This window comes from Arachis duranensis, chromosome 2, assembly GCF_000817695.3.
Source record: "Arachis duranensis cultivar V14167 chromosome 2, aradu.V14167.gnm2.J7QH, whole genome shotgun sequence".
NCBI classification, from domain to species: domain Eukaryota; kingdom Viridiplantae; phylum Streptophyta; class Magnoliopsida; order Fabales; family Fabaceae; genus Arachis; species Arachis duranensis.
In genome coordinates, this window is record NC_029773.3 from 82,440,876 (window position 1) to 82,462,177 (window position 21,302).

A 21,302-nucleotide genomic window follows, 5' to 3' on the forward strand; every position below is an offset into this window, starting at 1 on the left:
ATCTTTGCTCTCCATCAAATGAATGTAGGGCTGGAAGTGAGTCGAGCTTAGCCGATCTAAACCAAGCTCAAGCTCGGCTCACAAAAATTGAGCTTGACTCAAGACTCGACTCATTAGCAATCGAGCCTATTTTTTAAGCTCAAGCTCAGCTCACCGAAAACTCACGAGCTGGCTCAAATAACAAAAATATAATCTATAGTTCTATATTAAAATATTAAAATTTTAATATAACAAAATAAAAAAATGCATCCATATATTTAACAAACTAAAACTTAACGAGTCGAGCTCGAGCTAGCTCATGAGCTGGCTTGACTCACTTCCAGTCCTAAATGGATGAAAAGAAACTTTTCTTCCCTCTTGCAAATGCTTTACCGGAACTGATATAGGAGAAACTTTTAGCAATAATAAACTATATTATTTGTTGAAATTGGTTCAAATAGCTGTAGCTTTTGAAAGAGCATAGTAGCAAAAATGACACAAATATCTAACACAAGAAGAATATGAAAGCACTCATAACACAATGTGGCAGCATCTATAACAAATAAATATAACAAGTAAAGAAATAATAAGAACACACTGACATTTTAACGTGAAAACCTTTTCAATGTGAGAGGTAAAAATCATGGGCCGTCCAGACCAATGAAATAGCTCTACTATAATCAAATGAGGTATAAGAGGGTCTCAAACAAAGTACAAAAACGTGCATATAACTAGCCAAAACATCAAAGTACCAAAGCTTACAAATGAGAAGCAAGAAGATGAAAAATACCCAAAAATAGAGTTGTTGTTCGAAGTCTATTTCTCTCTTTGCAGGTCTCCAATTAAAATCTTCACCGTTCAAAATGAAGAACAAGATGAGTAGAATCTGCAGTCCACATTTCACGTTGATCCAACGGTGGAATAATGAGAAACTGCTGTCAAAGATTGCTACTCTGTGTAAAAATAGGAACCTATTTTCTCTCTTGCGAAGCCAATTTCTCCCACTGCAAACCTCCAATCAACATCTTCACCAACCAGAATGAAGAAAAAAAATGAGGGAAACACAGTTCAAATTTCAAGCCGATCTAACGGTGAACAAATGAGAAACTGTCATTTGAAATGTACTGCTTTGGATAAAAACGAAAATTCTGTTTTTTCCTCTTCTTTCTTTTTTTGGTGGCTAAACTCTCACTCTCAAATTAACCCCAAAATCTGATTAGGGTAGAGACACTAGGATGCAAGAATACACCCAAAAATTGGACTTGGATCTCACAAAAAAAGAGAAAAACCCGAGCTTTTTCTTTAATTTTTGTCCAATATGAATAGCTGAAGTGCTAGCCTTTTTATCACCAAAAAATTCTAATATGAACAGGCATAAATAAAATACACATCAAATAAACGTTGGTCTTTCAAATTCAATCAAATAATCTTTGTCATTATCAAAAATAGTTATTCTTTCCTAAACTCAATAAATTTTTTAGTGTAATCATTTTTCAGTTTTTTGTTGATTTCTTTTAAGTGCGAGAACTTTTTTTTCTTCGGTGAACAAGTGCGAGAACAAATATTCATTATGTTTCAACCTTTGTTCAAGTTGGGCTTCAATAATAAACATGACCAACACGCATCCAATGTACACTGATCTTCTCTTTGGTTGGGCTATCATCATATTGGGCTGTTTCCCAAGATAAGAGTTTGTCTAAGCCCAATAGATATATTATTTTACCTGTGTCCAAAAACAGATTTTTATCAAGATGAATTGGTCAAATGCCAAGACCAAAAGAAAAAATTGGTCAAATGCGTGAAAAAACTTGAGAAATTAGGGTTTTTCTTGTTAGAGTCAGTGAGTTAATAAAGGAAAAATTATATAAAAGTTTCTAAAGAACTTTGAGTTTTACTCTACCACGCTAAGAAAAGGGGCCAAAGTTAGTCCTCATTTTACTTCATAGTTACTCCGACAATCATCCGAAAATTCCGGCCATCAACATAATCTCTTGATAACTAAAGTACCACATTCAATAGAAATGTCACTATACACACTGTCATCCAGATATATATCGTTGTCATCTATCACCATGCATAGACCCTCAAAAATCCAAAATATAGACATAGTCCTTTTCCAAAAGTGTGTGTTGTGAGGTGTGAGGTGGGAGGAGTGCTGTATAGTGGACACACATGCAGTCATGTGCATGTTGATCACATTCTCAAATCTCAATGACAAAGACTAATATTTGGTAACCAAAATCTTTGAATAGTTAATAATGTCGCACATTTTTAAGGGGGTTAAAATTAGATTTTAGCTAATATGTTTTAATAAGATTATTATTAGTAAAAATTTTAATTTTATTTTTAATAAATATATAATAAATTTATTGAAAATTTAAATTTTATATTATTTGATAAATGATAATAGAAAAAACTATCAAAATGATATCCGAAAGTTCGCATCATTGACAAAACAAACTCTAATTAAAGATGCTAATGACAAATAAGCATCTGAAAAATTTAAAAGCACGACAAAATAGTTAGATATTAAATATATATTCTAAAAAACGATTTAGAGATCAAATTTTGATGCAAATTTTCACAATCATTATTAAAAAAATAAGATCTTTTTATCCTTAAAATTTGACAATTTTTTATCAAGTGAATTTTCAAAATTTTTTTTAGTATCAATGACTATATTTTTTTGAACAATAAAAAGAAAAATTTAAATATCAAATTTTGTTCTGAATTTTTGTACATCTTCTAAATATTTATTCAATTATTGCTACAAAAATTTAGATCTAATAGATAAGTTGTTTGTTAAATATAAATTTTTTTTGTTACTTAAAAAATTATAATATTTATTGATTTTTTTATCGTATTTTTATATTATTCAAAGATTATTTTATTGATAACATTTTTTAAAAATCTTTTTATCAGTGACAGAATTTTTTTGAGTACTAAATTAATAGTTAACCTATGATAATATAACATTACCAAATTGATCTAATAGTTTAAAAATTGATAATTAAAAATTGTAGTTGAAGTAGAAGAAGGAGAAGAGATATGAGAAGGGAAAAAATCTTAATTAAATTTAATTATAAAAATAATTTATTCACTTAGTATTAAAATAAATTAATAACCCTAATATGTACTCTAACCAAGCTCAAAATTTTGTTATGGGTGTGATGTGCGTGAAATTTCCCAAAATGAAGCAAAAGTAAAAAAGTTCATGAGTATATATAGGTGTAAGAGGCCTTTCATTAAGAAGGGAATTGATAAAAAAAGATAAAAAACAAACAAAAGTTTTTATTTGGTGAGAAGAGGAAGTGCATGTTATCATCACAGCTGTAATCCTTTTTTATCTATTTTTGTGGTAGTTGTCTGTCTGGCTGAAATGGGAAGAGAGTTGATATCATTATAACAAAGCCAACAATATCATAATCATATGCATTCAATTTTAAATAAATGTAATAATTACTGAATTAAATAATTTTAAAAATTATTATTAAAATCTGTCAGTCCTTTTTTATTTTATTTATATTGTGAATAAGATAATTTTATATATATTTTATTTATAGTATAAACGAAATACATAAAAGTTTATCTTATTTATAGTGTAAACAAGATAAGGCTACGCGACGGCTATAAATATAACTTGTTGACAGCATTTGACTCGGTTCCAATTTAAACTTTTTATCCACTTTCTCCTTTCTTTTACCTATTTTTGACCATATAATCGATAAATACGACGATGGCGCGCACAGCTGATAATGATGGAGACATCAACAGGGTGAACGAGACTTTGCATTACGTCGGAGCAACCGATTTTGCGGTTAATTCTGTTGTGTTGAATTTTATGCAATCCCATATAAATATATGTGTGTATGTAGTCATGGCCCATGATTAGCGTAGTCTTCAAATATTAGAATATAGTTTGTATAGTTAGAAATAAATCACTGGTAAAAATTTAGAACTTTATTTTATTTTACTTGTGTTAGGTTGTTACTATATAATTATTATACTGTAAACGAGATATATATATATATTATATCTCTGCGTGTCTTATCTCATTTATAGTATACGGGTAAAATTATCTCGTTTACGTATAAATGAAATAAAAAGACAGACAAATTTTAATAATAACTTTTAAAATTATTTAATTTAATAATTATTACATTTATTTAATTTATTTAAATAAAATATCCGAATTATAATAGAATGCAAAAAAATAAGAAAATAACTACTGGCCATTTTTTTTAGAAATTGTAATTGCACCATTTTCATCTATGGTATCATCAATAAGAAATAATTGCTTCAAGGCATCTTGTAAGGATTCAACTGCTGAAAACCCACTTATTCATTTCCAAATTATAGGTGAATAAAATCCATTCTTAAAAAATAAATTAAAACTCTTAATTTCCTATGCCTTAGAGGGGTATTAGGCCAAAAATGACTCAGGCCTTTTGCTGATCCTGAATACAAACAGCAAGCCATCCTATTTATGTGTATAAATATTTATTTTTAATCATTGACTAATATTCAAATCAGCCTCTAACCAAGTTTAGTCAAATATTTTAATGCTCAATAATTTTTAATTACTAAATCAATTATAGATATTTTATTTTGTTTGACAAATTACTATCCAAATTAAATTTTAATAAAAAGATAACCAAATCAATCATTATTATTATTTACTAAAGATATAATATTTTTTAACGAATAAAAATATGAAAACTAACTTAATCAATAAAATAAAAAATTTAAAAATTAATTTTAATTAAAATTTATTAAAAATTAACATATCTAATTAAAAAATTCTTAGAAATTAATTTAACATATTACTCTTCAATATTTTTTTTTCTAAACTTTTTTTTTCAAAGATAAAAGTACTTCATTAATTAATAAAAAAAGTACAGTTGTCCAACAATAGACCAAGCAAAAAATGGGTGTCTCCCTAAATACATCACTACAGTAAAAAGAAATAATAAACTTCAAAAAAAAGAAAAATTCTTGAATCATGGTGAAGAAAGACTTGATAGAGCGTGTAGCATCTGGAGTTCGACCAGCAGCTTGGTAGAGGTAGAAATTACTTCTGATGGAGGTGTTTTTATTTTTACAAAAACCTAAGAGTTACGTTCTTTCTAGTTATACCAGAGAAGGATTGCCAAGAGAGCATAATCTTCTTCACCGTTTGGGTTAAATTTGAGCTTTCCAACCATTGTTTGCACTATTGATGAAAGCAAGTTGGAGGCACAACTGGGAGAAACACACTCAGGAGAGAACGCACTCAGATCTCCTTGAAAAATTTACAGTATATTAAGTAGTGAAGTACTATCTCTGGATTTTCCTGGCAGGAAGGGCAAGTGTCTCTGGTTAACGGAAATCTCTGGTGGAGTAATTGAAGAACTGAGAGTCATTCGTGGAGAGCTTTCCACAAAAAAATCTTGATCTTATGGAGAATTGAGAGTTTCCAAAGACAATTTCACATTTTCTTTTGTTGCAATAGTAGGGGCACAATTCAATTGCCTCATGTATAAAGCGGTAGGCTACTTGATAACCAGAAGCAACATCATAACATTTGTTTTATTCTTTATCCATTGCAGTTTATCAACACCGTCACTAGTTGTAGTGGATAAAATTCTGTTATTGATATCCTGGAGAAAATGTTTTAACATTAGAGATTGATTCCATTATCTGTCTTCATTGAGTCGGTCTTTCACCTAAAACAACTAACACTGAGCTACTTGGGACAATGAAATTGGAGGGATCGTGAATAGATAGGGAGGCGGAAGCCAAAGATCCTCAAAAGTTCTAATCTCAGCCCTAAAAAAGTATACTCCCAACTTTAACTTTTAGAGCATTAGTGTATTGAAATATTTGCCTTTAAGAATCCTTACTAGAAGGGAATTGGATTGTGTCGCCAGTCTCCAAAATTGCTTGCCCAATAGAGCCAGATTTTGAGTCATGAGATCTTTAATCCCCAAACCTCCTTCCTTTTTAGGTCGGGTCATAGTTTTATAACCATTCCAAGCCATTCTTCTCTCTGACCATTTTTGGCCCCACCAGAATTAGGACAAAATACTGTGAATGTCAGATAATAAGCCATCAGGGAGTTTAAAACAGGAGAGAGTATAAATTGGAACAGCTCCTCTTACTGCCTTAAGAAGGATTTGTCTTCCTCTTATCGATAAAAGACTTCTTTTCCATCCATTTACTTTCTTACACACCTTCTCTTTTATTTCCCCAAATGTAGCCTTTTTAGATTTAGAAACAGTTGAAGGTAAGCCAAGATATTTATCTTGTGCGCCAATATGATCAATTATTAGAGATATTGCCAATTGTAAACGAACTGGCTCGGAGGTATTATTACTGAAAAACACAGCTGATTTATTTAAATTTATCTGCTGCCCACCAAAGCTCTCGTAAGAATACAACAACTCTATAATTCTTTTGCAAGATTCAGAGGAGGCCTTGTAAAAAAAGAATGGAGTCATCTACAAATAATAAATGGTTTACCCTAGGATGTCTCTTTGTTACTTGAATGTCCTGAATTAGTCTGTTTTGGTCTATCTTGTATAGCAAGAAGGATAGACCTTCTACAAAAAAAAGGTATGGAGTTAAAGGGTTACCTTGACAGATGCCTCTATGTAGTTTGAAAAAATCATAGAATTGTCCTTCCACAAGGGCAGAATAAGAAACAGTAGTGACCAATTCTCGAATCCAACCAACAAAAGCATCATCGAATCCCAGCTTATTTAGGATAAACCACAAAAAATGCCATTCTACTCTGTCAGAAGCCTTACTCGTATCTAACTTCAAAGCCATTTCAGTTTCACAACCTTGCCTTTTAGTCTTAACGTAGTGCATATATTCGTGAGCTATAAGAATATTATCTAAGATCAGCCTTCCTTTAATAAATGTACTTTGATTAAGACTCACTAGTTTATTCATTATACCTTGAAGTCTATAGACAAGAACTTTAGATATAATTTTGTAAATGACAGAAGATAAACTAATGGGTTTCACCTAAGTCATATTAGAGGCATCCGAGATTTTTGGAATCAAACATATATATGTGTGATTGAAACTATTCAGTATTCTTGCACTTGTATAGAAACTACGTACTCCTCGAAATACATCCCCGCCAACCAAATTCCAAAAATGTTGAAAGAATTTTGCAGTTATGCCGTCATCTCCTGGAGCACTCTAAGGATGTATATTAATAGTGGCCTTCTTCACTTCCTCAAAAGAGACCAACCTTCGTAACCAATGGTTCATGAAAGCTGTAGCCTTGGGTTCGAAGTACGTAAAAAACAAATCTGGATCAGCTTGGGAAGTTGAGGTAAGAATTCCTCGGAAGTGTTTTTCAGTCACTACTGCAATATCCATATTCGAAGTAGCTACCTTGCCTTCAAGACTCACAAGCCTCCAAATTTTATTACCCCTCATTCTGCTTTTGAGCTTTTGATGAAAGAATTTTGTGTTTTGATCCCCCTCTTTGAGCCACCTGACTCTGGATTTGGCTTTCCAGTACATTTCTTCATCATGATAAGCTACCTCAAGTTTTCTCTCCAATTTGGTCAGTTCGGTGTCACCAAAAATCCCAGCTGATCTCAGTTTCTCTATACGATTAGTGAGTTGCTCAATTGCCTTTCTTGAGTTTTGGTTGCCTGATTATTATCATTGTACTAATTTATGTTTGCACCCTTTAATCTTCTGCGCTAGAACAAACATAACTGATCCTTCTATTCTCTCCCTCCAAACATCACAAACAATCCTCCTAACCTCTAGCATAGAGCACCATCTTTCTTGGAATTTAAATCTTCTTTTAGATCTTTCAACACTCAGTTTGTAATTCATAAGAGGCGCATGATCCGAATCCGTTTTGGATAATCTAAGCGTTACTGAAGAGGGATAAAGATTCATCTAATCAGCACTATCAAGAACCTGATCTAATCTTTCTTGGCTAAGATCGGCCCCTCTATGTTTATTAGATAATGTAAATGGCCTCCCCAACATACCTAAATACAAGATAGAGGTATCATTAATGAAATTCTAAAAATTAGTGATAAAAAATTTAAATTTATCATTATCACCCTATTTTTCAGCTTGGGAAAGGATGGCATTGGAGTCACCCGCAACCACAACTTTAGAATTGAATTGCTGAATTATAATTTGTAAATACATGAATTGAGAGTAGCAAATCTATTCATTTGTGCTCAAATAAACTCCTATTAACCCCCCAGTTCTCTGCCAGAATTGGATCCTCGAGCCGTAGTGTAAAACCGATCAGATTATAAAATTTGGATCTTGATGTCTTCTTTCCATGCTAATACCAACCACCAGTCATATCATTCGGGTCCACCAGGAACCAGTTTTTAAAACTCACAAACCGCATTTTAGTTTCCATATGGCGAGCTTGGTTTTTTATCTCGCAGAAAAAATCAAGCTTAGGGGAGTGGGATCACATCATCCTTTTAAGATTACGGGCTATCAAGAGTCTCTCGAAATTCCGACAGTTCCATATCAGTAGCTTCATGTCTCCTAAGGTGTCATTTGATGGATGGCACCCTCCACCTCAAAGTCAGCAACACATTTGTCATCTGGACATAATCTCTTTTGAATACGTTCATTCTCCTTATTATTTGTCATCTTTCTTTTATCTCCTACAACTTCTTGATTGAAGAACTTCCTTGTCGCGCTAAATGTTTCATGTTTGGAGCTCTAGTATATTTTATAGTGATAGGAGCAATGGTATTTTTCGAGGCGATCTCTTTTAATGGCAGTCTAAGCTTGTCCAAGAGAGTTGGAATAGAAGCTTCTGAAGTAGCTGAATCAGTTTTGGCAGCATCAGGCTTCTTACCTCCTATGTTGGAATATGTTTTGCTCATTGTGTTTGCTCTGAAATTTCTTTCATCTCCCATACTTAGTTTTGAAAAGCCATATAAAAGCCAAGAAGGTGTAGGTTTCTTTTTTGGTTGAGGAACATTCTCATGTGCTGACCTAAATTTGAAGGAATTCACATTTTCTTTTTCTTCAATCCTCTTTCCTACTTGATCTGTCTTTACCCAATCTCTGATTTTGTTCTGCTATATCTGATTATCTGCTGAATCCACAATTCACATTGGGCATGTCTTAGCTTCATTTCCCAACCTAGTGCAATAGATACAACAATTGCCCTAATCATTTATACTTCAATTAGTTTCTTATAAAGGCCAGCAACTTTAACACTACCTTGGATCTCCTTCTCTTCATTCATGCAAATCTTTGCTTTAAGAATCCTTGTTTCTTGGCCCGAACCTTAAAACATCCTATGTCATAGACTCCCTAATCATCACTAATTTTTCTCCCTACTTTTAAAGTTTTGAACCTCTCTGGCAAACCTCATAATTGTGTCCAAAGTGAAAATTTTGTGATAACCACTCCTTCCAATGTCTCTGAATATCTCCACATTTTAATGTGTAAAACATAGTTCTTAAATATCTATGGAGAGCCTTTTTCAATTCTCATCAATTCGACTTTCAAATAAAAAAAGAATTGAAATTGATTATGGCCAATTCCAATCACGTGAAACCCAACTGGTTTTCCTCATATAGCTCTTAAAAGCATTCTTCATGGCACCTACTGAAAAGGATCTGCCTGTAAACACTCTCCTTCTTAAGCTATTGGCACAAGATTGTACTTTTTCAAATATATCCTCTTTTTCAAGATAGATAACTCCCTCATCACGCTCCTCTGGTTGTTCAAACACGTGGTGATTCTCATGTCTTTCATTCATGCTAAATTGCCAACATCTACTAGTCACGATGTATAGATTAAAGATACTTAGATCTAAAAATGAAAGTAGAAGAAACCTAATAGGCACTAAAATCCTAACAGAGCACAAATAACCTTAATGTGCTACTCTTTTTCTCCTAAACCGTGAATAGACATACATTGTTAAAACACATTTCGTATTGTGTTTTTGAAAAAAAAACATATGCACTTATTAGTATCCTGGACACATGTTAGTGTTTACACCAATTTTTAATTCCATTATAAAATGAAAAATTGTTTTGAATGATTAAGATACAGTTTTAGTTATACATATAATATGACATGCCCCAACCAAAGGGGACAAGTCCTGATGAGAAGTAGTCTAGTACATATAAAAATCAAAGTAGCATCAAAGCTTAGCCACAGAACCTCATCACAACCCAATATAGAAGCCATGTAAAGGTTGCTGCTAACCAGAAAAATACACGCAACTGGCTAAAAAATATCTCAAAAAAATATCTCAACAGCACAAATAAAGTTTTAGTCTTAAACTTATATTGGGCAATTTACCATTTTAAAATAATCGGGAGAAACTTTTACCAGATTACAACAATTGGAAAATTCATACCTTTATGTCTTGTTTAATTTTATTTAAAAACTGTGGCTGCTTAGCACGGTTTTTAAATGAACGTAAACCGTGCCTGCTAGCCAGATTTTATGTTGAAGAGCATTTGAATATAAACCGTGGGAGGCAGCCACGGTTTATCGTCGGTGAATGCAACACATAAACCGTGGGAGGCAGCCACGGTTTATGAGGAAGATTTTGTGTGCATAAAACTTTGGAGGCAGCTATGGTTTATGCTATGTGAAGTAGGGTAGCTGAGAGAGAATCCGAGGAGCTTTGTGGTTTATGGAGTCTAGCAAACTTATTTATGTTTTAATACGATTTGAATTGTATTAGTATATTTTTATTTTTTAATCAATTTAATTTTATATAAATAATTAAAATTGATAAATTTATAGTTAGTTATTATAATTGTGTAAAATAAAGTACTTTACAAAGATATTTATTGAAACTAATATGTTAATTATTTATATACTTAATCTGGACACTATAATTTCGCATTAAGATAAAAAAAACTATTAAAATTATCATGGCTTGTTATAATCAACCACTATTAATATTATTGCACATCATTCAGCCACTATATTTATAATTCAATGATTATAATGTAATTTGAAGTATTTCAAAGTCAAAATACATGATATAAGACATCCAACACAATTACATTGTGAACTTTACACATATATGTACTAATATCTCAAAAACTCAGTCAAAGATCAATAGGCATATTTAACAATTGTCACTGAAGTTATTACATATAATTCAAAAATTAAATTATACCACTCAATGGTGTTATCATATGATAATTTAAGATGTTGAGAATAAATAAAAATAAAAGATGAAATTAGATGATAATTAAATACATTTATATTATTTTCAAATTAAAAGAATATACTTATTTAAAATAATATGATTACGTTTATTAAATTATATGAGTACAATAATATGAATACATACAATTTTATAAATAATTAATTTAAATTTTGTCTATTTAAATTTTAAATTACAAACTAATACAAATTTTATAATTTAAAATTCTAATTATTTATATAAAATTAAATTGAGTAAAAAATAAAAATATACTAATATAATTCAAATCGTATTAAAACGTAAATAAGTTTGCTGACTCCATAAACCACAAAGCTCCTCAGATTCTCTCTCAGCCACCCTACTTCACATAGCCGCTCATGCATAAACCGTGGCTGCCTCCAAAATTTTATGCACACAAAATCTTCCTCATAAATCGTGGCTGCCTCCTACGGTTTATGTGTTGCATTCACCGAGGGTAAACCGTGGCCAGCCACGGTTTACATTCAAATGCTCTTCAACATAAAACCCGGCTAGCAAACACGGTTTATGTTCATTTAGAAACCGTGCTAAACAGCCACGATTTCTATATAAAATGAAACAAGACATAAAGGTATCAACTTTCCAATTGTTGTAATCTGGTAAAGGTTTCTCCCAATTATTTTAAAATGGTAAATTACCCCTTATATTCGATAAATTAAAATAACATTTTGTTTCATATAAACATTATAAGTGCATTCAAATGCATTATTCAAGTCATAAAATTTGAAACGTAATAATGTACTATAAAATATATTCATAATTTTTCAAATTGAATAACCCAAATTTTTAAAATTAAGTATAAATTGATACAAATTTTAAAAAATTACCAAAAAAAAAAACACCTGTTACATGTACTACTTTTAGATGAGTATACACACGAACCCGAATTCACTCACAAGCATATAAAAGAGAGAAAATCCAAAGAAATTAAAGGAAAGCAAGAGAGAAAATAAAAGACAAAGGAGTGATTATTTATTTATCATAAATACTTTTAATTTATGCTCACGTATTGTTCTATCAAAAAATATTTTTATTAATTATTTTTAGCTAACACAGTAAAAATTCAAAAGAATTATAACTTAAAAATAAAAGAATTTGTAAAATAATATAATTTGAAAATTAAAGTGACAATTAAACTCTTGAAGATTTACCATTTAAACATATTAGTCGCTAAAAAAATACTAATAAAATTATCTAGAATAATAAATGTGGACACACTACTTTTAAATTAGCCTTATAATTTTAAAATAAAAAATATATTAATTTAAGCTAATTCATCCACATTTATTATTTTAGAAAACTTTTTTAATAATCTGTCTAAAATATAAATTTTTAGGAGTTTACTTGTCAATTTACTCTAATTTAAATATATGATATTCTATTAATTAAGGAATGTGCCAACTCTTCTGCTCCCAGCTCCTACGGATTTTTATACTGACCATCATATAATGTCATGGGGACGGATGCGATGAACTACAACCAACCACCATTATTTCACACATTTGTAAAACGTGTTGAATTATTATTGATAAAGTCAAAATGTGAATATATAATTAAGCAATTAATAAACTAGGTAAATAAAATTTCACATATAGTAATAATATATAGTATCGATCAATTCACACGATGGATCAGTTCATACATATACGTCTCTGTCGGCGGAATAATCAAGCCGCCATTGATTATTCTTTGATGAGTAGCTTCTGATCTTAGCTGTCCATGCATGAATGATTTGACTAGCTATACTTTTCCCATGGATTCCGGGTGATTCAGTTATGTTGTAGAATAGTGACCACTCTTCCCTCATCATATATCATTCATTCATGCAAACTTTGTCTGATTATTAATATATATCCTCCCAATGGCGGATTCACGGGGCTAAGGTGGCCATGGTCCCCCCAAAATTAAAAAAAAAATAGTAAATAGTAATAATTAATAATATTAAATTTTTTTATATATAATATTAAAAAAAATAAATTACAAAATTTTATAAATTAAAATAACTAAAAACTGTATTATGTATTGGATATTTGAATTATTGTTACTCTTGTTAATAAATAGTCCATTCTAATAATTAATAAAAATGGTTCTATTATACTAATCCAAGTCCATACTATTAATTAAAAGTAATACTAGTATATTTTTCAAACATTTTTTTTAAACCATCAGAGGCATTAACGCCATTTTTCTCTCTCTTTTAGTGGCTCCCAAACTTTTGGTCTTTTACTCTTCTCATTCTAATTTTCTTTTCATACCAAAACAAGATATATGAAGAAAAACCATTGAAGAAAAGTAAACAGCAAAATATTAACCATTGAATGCACAACAAAAATTCAAAGAGGTATATTTCAATTTTTTTTAAGTTAATAATAATGTCAAGTATTATTTACATTATTTATTTAAAATAATTAAATTTTTTTTATAATAGACAGTGTTCAAAGATTGAAATAAGGGCAAAATTCAATAGAATTATTTTTGGGTGAGACTTAGAACAAAAAAATAATAAGGTAAATCAATAACTTTATTTTTGGTTATTATATATTTATGTTTTTAAAGTTATTTGTTATTTGCTCAATAGATTTAATATTTTTTTTAAGAAAATAACATATATGCAATTATTTTTGTTTTTTTTGTTAAATAGTTCTAGTTAAGTTAAAAATGTCAAAGATGAAAACAATTCACTCATTTTTTAAGAGAAAAGAGAGAATATATGATGAACAAAATTCAGCTTCAGATTCTTTGAGTAATGTTCAAAATATTATTGAACAACCTGTGACAACTTGTTGACCAAGATATTCAACCCCCTACTTCCAAAATAACAAGGACTGAAATAGATCAAGTTAATATTGATACACAATCTTGCAAAGAATTTCTATTATTTAGATTTTTTTGAGCAAGAAAAGATTCAATTGGATTATGAGTTACAACATTATGAACTTGATGTGGTTAAAGCTCCAGATTTTCAGGATTTGTCTACTCTTGCTAAATTGTGTCAGAAATTGACAGAAACAAGAAAATCAAATATATATTTTTTAATTGATAGATTAATTCATCTTATTTTGACTCTTCCTGTGACAACAACAACAACTGAACGGGCCTTTTCAGCTATGAAAATTATTAAAACAAGGCTTCGAAATAAGATGGAAGATAAATTTTTAGCAGATTATATGATTGTATATATTAAAAAGGAAATTGTTTCAAAATTCACTTCAGATATATAATTGATGATTTTAGTTCTATAAAGCATCGTCGAGCAAGTTTAAAAATATCAAAATCTTAAAATATGTAGTTGAACATTAACTTTTATATAATATAATTATTCTTTTGATATATATGTTACAAATCATATTTTATTAATTTTTTGTTATATTTTATATTTAATTTGACCGCCTCTTATAAAATTTCTGGTTCTGCCACTGTATCCTCCCATTATATGCATGGAGATTAATATATTAATTTGATGCATGCAGGACCACCTAACATCGAGAGTGGTAGATTTTCATCAATAAATTCATCATTACCGTTTCGAAATCTGGATATGTATTCAAACCTGTCACATAACATTCATGATTTGAGCTAGCGCACTCATCTTCAATATTGAAATCCAAACAACTTAATTATGATCAAACAAGAATAAATTTATTAGACGTCGATATTCATGAAGTTGTCATGAAGAAGTTCTAATTGATTACATGAGAATGATAATTCAGGTAAGTAGGGATACATGATTATATATATAATTTTAGAATAAAATATATTTTTGTTTTTATATTAAAAGAAATTAAATTGTCAGATATATACTCATAATATAAAATAATTTTACATAAAAATATATAACCATGCAGATATTATGATTATTAATAAAATTAATTATTTTTTACATCTAAACAATAAAAAAATTTGAATAAAAGTATAAAATATTTTTTATACTATTAATATATAAAAAAATTAAGTCATTTTTAAGAGTAGTGTAATAATAACTATCCGTAATAAAAGTAATATTATTTCTTTTTTTCACTTTGTTTGATTGTGCATAATTTTTTTAACTAACTTTTTGATGGACAGGTGGTGTCCATATTCAATGTACTAAAATTATTATAGATACTAGGGTTCAAAATCGATCCGGACCGAACTAAACCGAAGAACTCAATCTAAAAAATCGAAAATCGAATTAACCGAAAATCGAAAAAACCAAAAAATTCATGTGTTGCTGTTTTTTACGGTTCGGTTCGGTTTTCGATTTTCACTACTAAAATTCTAACCGAACCGAACCGAACCGGTTCTTCCCAAAATCCTAAAAATTTAAACCTACCCCACCCCCAGCCCAGACCCAGACCCACCCAGACGTGAGAGTGTGAGAGTGTGAGAGTGTGAGACGGCCACACCCACCCCCACTCCCCCTGTCCCCCAAATGGCAAACGCGTCCTTGATCCTTCTCCTTCTCCAGACAGCCAAACCCATGCGCGACAGCTTTCCTCTCCAAATCCCTCTCCAAATCCCAGATCGAAGCCTTCCTCAGTTCCTCCAAATCCCACCGCCGAACAGAGGAGAACCCCCACCGCCGGTGTACGACCCAGCCTCCACCCAGCAACGTTTTTGGAGCCACCTCTGACCACGCGACCTCGCTGCCTCCAGTCCACCCAGCAGTGTTTCTGGAGCCACGTCCGACCTCGCCATGTCCGACCTCGCCGCCTCCAGTCCACCCAACAGCGTTTCTGGAGCCCACCCACCCAGCCACCGATTGTCCGATTCAAGTGCATATGGAGCCCGAGCCATCTATTCAGGTAAACTTTGCTGATTTATTGTTCAGTTTAAGCCTAGGGTTATAACTTATCAGTTTATCAGTTTATTGTTTATTGCTGATTTATTGTTTATTGTTCAGTTTATCAGTCTATTGATTTATCAGTTTATCAGTTATTCAGTGCTGGTTCTGTGCTTAATGATTTAAACTTCAGCTGCTTGTTTATTGCTGGTAAAAGTGCTTGTTTATTGCTGGTTCTGTACTTGATTTATTGCTGGTTCTGATCTAAACTTGTTATTGAACTGATATTGTTTAACTTATTGAATTAATCCAATTTAAATTTTGCTCCTTTTCCCCTCTTTGATTTGCGGATTTTATATTTTGGTGCTTAGCTTTTGTCTAGTTCTGAAGTACTTTTCCTTTAAAATCAAGATGTAGCTGCTGTTCATAAATCACCTGTAGTGTTTGGCTGTTTGCATCCATTTAATTGCTATTTGGGTCCAATAATTTGTGATTATAAGTACACTTGTTAACAGGATTTGTAAATTTTTGCAAACGTGGAAACACTTTGTGGTAGGTAGATTATAAGTCATAACTACCCCCATCCATTGAGTTGAAAAAAGATTAGTTGTTCTGCACTTTTCTGTCTAACTGTCTTATGGCATTGCAAAAGGCTATAAAATTGTCATTATTCATGCATTAAAATTTTTCAATTATATTGCCATGATTATTCAATAGTGTGAATGCTCCAACAATTATTAGCATTGTCCTCTGCATTTTCTTGTACTGTTTGAAAAGGAGACTTCAGCTGCCTACCTAACTTCACACATGTCGTGTGATCAAGTTGTGTTCTTAAGTGGTTGATGCTTCTATTAACGTGTCTATATTGATTTTACGGATGAGCATTAACATAATGGAAGATTGTCTTGTTTTTACGACGAATTCTTCCTCACTACAAACCATTGAAGCTTGTTATTTTGTCTTTAGATTTGGAAAGATGTGGCAGCTCTCGCAATTGCTGGTATTATTTTATATCAGTTGTGTTGTATTTCTAGCTATCAGATTATTTGAGCTAGGAAAGGCTTCATGTCAGTAACCTTATTCATGTAAAATTGGTGAAATATGTTAAGTGTAACACCCTCACTATCTAAAGTCACGCTTCCGGCTGCGCCACTCTAATAGCAAGAAGTATTACGACTACTTTACATATTAAATAGTAAAATAGGAGCCTGTGCCTCGAAACTGTATCACTGATTTTTTGAAAACCAAAAATAAATACTTTATCTTAAGAAAAATACAAACAGACACAGGTTTATATACAAGACTCCTTACATAACTCATAATATAATATACATATAAAACATATAATTCCTATCCCTCTTACAAACTTGTAATAACAAAGACGAGGGAAGAAAATAATCTAATTAATACAACAACTTAATAAACCAAACGCAGTATAACTCTTCTTAAAACTTCTTCATCCAGTTCCTGAAAAGGTAAAGCTGTAGGGGGGGTGAGAACCTAACCACACAGTCTCACCACGGAGTTTCAAAGTTGTCATAAGAAGATATTTAATAGGAAAACTGTTTTCGAACTCAGTGATTATCATTGCCTTATGAATCTTTTAAAAACCAATAGATAATCGTTCAAAACCTTTTCAAATAAACAATGTTTAATCTTTCAAAAATCTGAGACATTTCCTTTCTTATAAGAAAATCTCAATCAGAGACTAACCACGCAATCAAACAACACAATCATTAATTCAGCATCAAAGTTCAATCTCAAATGTAACACGCCAGGACAAACACAGGCAAGGCAGACAAGGAAAGCACAAGTAGGCAGCAGTTACAGCAAATAGTTCAAGTAGCAGTTATAAACAGTTTAGCAATTAGACAAACCAAAACAAGTTCAAACTCAAGCAAAGCATACAAATGCATATGATGCATGCCTGTCCTATGGCTGATGAGGCTCATCTGTCGGTTATCCAGCCAACCTGAGAAGTCTGAATTGTCCTTAGACTATCCCCCGACGTGCATCTCCAAGAGTCTATGCATAGCTTTTTCTCAAATAATCAATATTGCTCAATGGGGGTAACATACCCGGAAATTTATATAGTGCCCGGTCACACTTACGTCGTATGGTCAACAGAGTATCGAGTTTTCAACCTGGTACACGTGGTGGCAAGCCACGGCACTTTATCCAGGAAACCTCGTATCTCAGATAATTCAAATTCATAAGCCATATCTCATTTTCAAATTCATTCAAAAACCATATTTCAAAGAAAATCATCATCATCCTTCTTTTCATTCCGTTCATTAACAATCCCAATACAAAACATAATTCTTTCTTTGATAAATAAAGTAATCTTAAACCATATAATGCTTAAAATTAAATCTTTTTAAAATAACTACTTTAAATGAAACTTCTAATTTTATAAAATTTCGACAGCATATCCTCTAAAAATCGGATTCTGCCACCCTTTTCGGGTCCCAACAAAACCATTTCTCAAACTCCTTTCAATTCAACTTCAAAATCAGACCAATTTCAATATCTTAGTCCATTTTCAATTTAAACTCATTTTTCAACAAATCAAACTCATTTCCAATATTATAATCCTTTTCAGATCTCAATTCATTTCCAACAAAGCCAACCAACATTTACTCAAACCCTTTCCAACGGTTTCAAATCCGAGTCATTCACAAATCTCAAGTCGTTTTCCAAACCCAAACTAACTCTAACATCAAATCATTTTTCCAATTTCTCAAATTATACTTGATAAACATTCAAATCGAATTTTCAAATTAATCTTTCACTAGCTATCTCAATACCAACTCAATATTCTGAAATAACCACAGTCAAGTAAGCAATCACATTCATTCAAGACAATTCAGTTCAATTCATAAGACTCCATAATCACTAAAAATAATTATTTGCTTAAATATCAATTTATAACAACTCTTAAGAATAAAAATGAGTTTAATAAAAACGCCCCTACCTCAATTTAGTTTAAACGCATCAATTCCTCTTCCGTTCATCACTTCTGTTTGGCTTATGATCCTCACAGAGAGCAATTGCCTTACCAGCCTTTGATATTATAGTCCTATAATCTTCAACATTAGCAACATAGAGATGGTTATCAGTCAAAACAGCGGTTGAAGCAGTAGAGCTATCATCCCAGTAAATGTCTTCTTCAGAATACAGAAATTGAGAATTAGTACCTCAATTTGGCATCGGTAAAAAAAATGGATGCTTCATGAGATTATCAAAGAGATGCTTTTTCAAATACTCTGCAGCACGAAAACCACCATGACCATCAAATATTCCAAGTAAGCATATTGGATTACCACCAATTTTCAATGTTTTAATATCGTAAAAGTCCTCAGTCCTCCATCTTCCCCCTGAAGCTTGAATACCCACAACTAAGCCTTCCATCCTCACTATTCCACCCTCCACTTGCAAACCGGCCATCATATCTACAAGGGAACCAGCACTTCTTGACACGGAACCCGTACCCACCATCATCACTGGGAATGTCTTGAATTGACGAGTAGGCAAATAAGAAATACTAGGGACAGCTTGCAAACTTCTCCTAGTGTTATTTATTCTCACTCATTTGGCAAAGGTTCCAGCTTTAACAACCAAAGACCTTACACAACTGCTGCATACCATCTAAACGACCAACCAAGAAGACAAGGGTTCCGGCGGCAGCTCCAGTAGCTACCTCTAGCGGGGGCGGCAGCTGAATAACTCACAATAACAACTTCATTCAACATAAACACTCTCTCACAACAGCAACGAAACAATTTAAGCGTACAAAATGAGATCAGAAATAAGGGTAAGGCTCACCAGAGCAGTAACGGCTTCAACGGTGGTTCTCCGGCGACAACGGCGCCGTTTTCCGGTAATAGAGGCACGGCTACAGCAACGGCGCTGGCAGAACAGCAACTCCAAGAATCCAACCACTGAACCAATCTTCACTAAATTCCAAACCTTGATTTTGGAAAACCCAATCTACGAATCTTCCTCATCAAACCCCGATGACACCGTGCAACTCACCGGCGTCCATGGCAGCGGCGGAGATGAAGCACGGCAGTGAGCTGCTATGTACATCGCATCTTTTCCTCTCTCCTTCGTCCAATGGCAACGACGACGGCAAGGGTTCTGGCGGCGACGCGAATGCTTTCAACAGACAGCGGTGGTGGCTCTGATTACGACAACAAGGTGCGGCGGTGGCGACGAGGCAGTAGTAGTGTGTGACGATGGTGGTGCGAGCTGGACAGCGGCGACCTCTCCTCCTCCCTCTCCATCCTCGGCTCTCTTCTCCCCTTCGTTCTCCCTCTTCTCTATTTCCGCTTCCCCCTTTTTCTCCTTTTTTTCCCCTCTCCGTTTTTTTTCCCTTTCTCCTTTTCTTTTCTTTTGTTTTTGCTGAAGGCTGAGGCATAAGGGCTGAGGTGTGGCGGTGATAAATTAAGGTTAGAATAAAGTGATTTAGATAATTTTAATAAAATTAGAGGTACAGAGTATTAATTAAAAATATAATTTAGTCTCTCAAAATTATTTTAAAATATTATTTAATTATAAATTTATTAATTAATTTTTAATAAGTATTTTAATTTAAAATTAGAATTAATATAATTTATTTTCTTTGTTTATAAAAATAAATAAATAAATAAATTGAAACTAACTCATAATAATATATATATATATATATTTTAAATCATGGATCTTACATTAAGTTTTTTATGATTGGTTAATATTTTATCAGAGTTATGATTATGTTTGTGATCGTTTATGGTATTTTATCATTGAGACCGATTCCTAATTATGTTAAGTATTGCTTGTTCTGTCCTTGATCGAATACATCTTGTTAGGTTGTTATGGTAGGAATTGTTCTCCTCATATTATTATTATTATAATTATTATTGTTGTTGTTCTTCTTGTTCTTATTATGTAACTTTTTTTTTTAATTTCAGGTTGGTTTGCATTAAGAAGTTTAGCTATTTTGTTGGAGAAGACACCATAACTTTGCTATCAGTTTAATGATAATTTATTTTTATTTTCAGTTGTGTTGATTGTTGAACTATTAAACTTCTTTAATTGTCGTATTTGAATTCTGTTGTCGTTATATTTCATTAGATCAAGACTTTGTTACCTATTGTGTATTTCGGTTTGTCGATTTCAATGTTATGACTTTGCATAATAGTATGGTAGATTACTAGATTTTTTTTGATTTGATTGAAAAAACCGAACAAACCGAACCAAACCAAACCGATTTTAATTGGTTTGGTTTGGTTCGGATAATCTTGAAAAAAAACTGAACCAAACCAAACCGCAGCTTAATTAAACGATCGGATCGGATGGTTTTTC

At 31.9% G+C, this 21,302-nt stretch overlaps 1 protein-coding gene and 1 long non-coding RNA gene across 3 annotated transcripts in view; one reads left to right on the forward strand and one right to left on the reverse strand.

Annotated features, from left to right (window-relative positions):
- The window catches only part of LOC107475336 (uncharacterized), a 27,153-nt gene extending 6,024 nt beyond the window's left edge, over positions 1-21,129 (forward strand). Inside the window, exons 5-7 of the mRNA XM_052257908.1 lie at positions 15,570-15,978; positions 16,923-16,956; positions 20,909-21,129. Of these exons, the coding sequence (XP_052113868.1) occupies positions 15,570-15,978; positions 16,923-16,956; positions 20,909-20,923 (458 nt within the window). The 3' untranslated portion in view covers positions 20,924-21,129. The remainder of the gene's footprint in view (positions 1-15,569; positions 15,979-16,922; positions 16,957-20,908) is intronic.
- On the reverse strand, positions 17,272-20,322 carry LOC110277969 (uncharacterized). 2 transcript variants are annotated; one of them, XR_008005795.1, is made up of 3 exons: positions 19,782-20,322; positions 19,154-19,674; positions 17,272-19,042 (listed from the first exon to the last, which is right to left on the reverse strand). It is a non-coding gene; the product is annotated as an uncharacterized LOC110277969 (long non-coding RNA). The 2 variants fall into 2 exon arrangements; XR_002370997.2 differs by having other exon boundaries at positions 17,272-17,437; positions 18,931-19,042; positions 19,154-20,322.
- Positions 21,130-21,302: the final 173 nt, after the last annotated feature.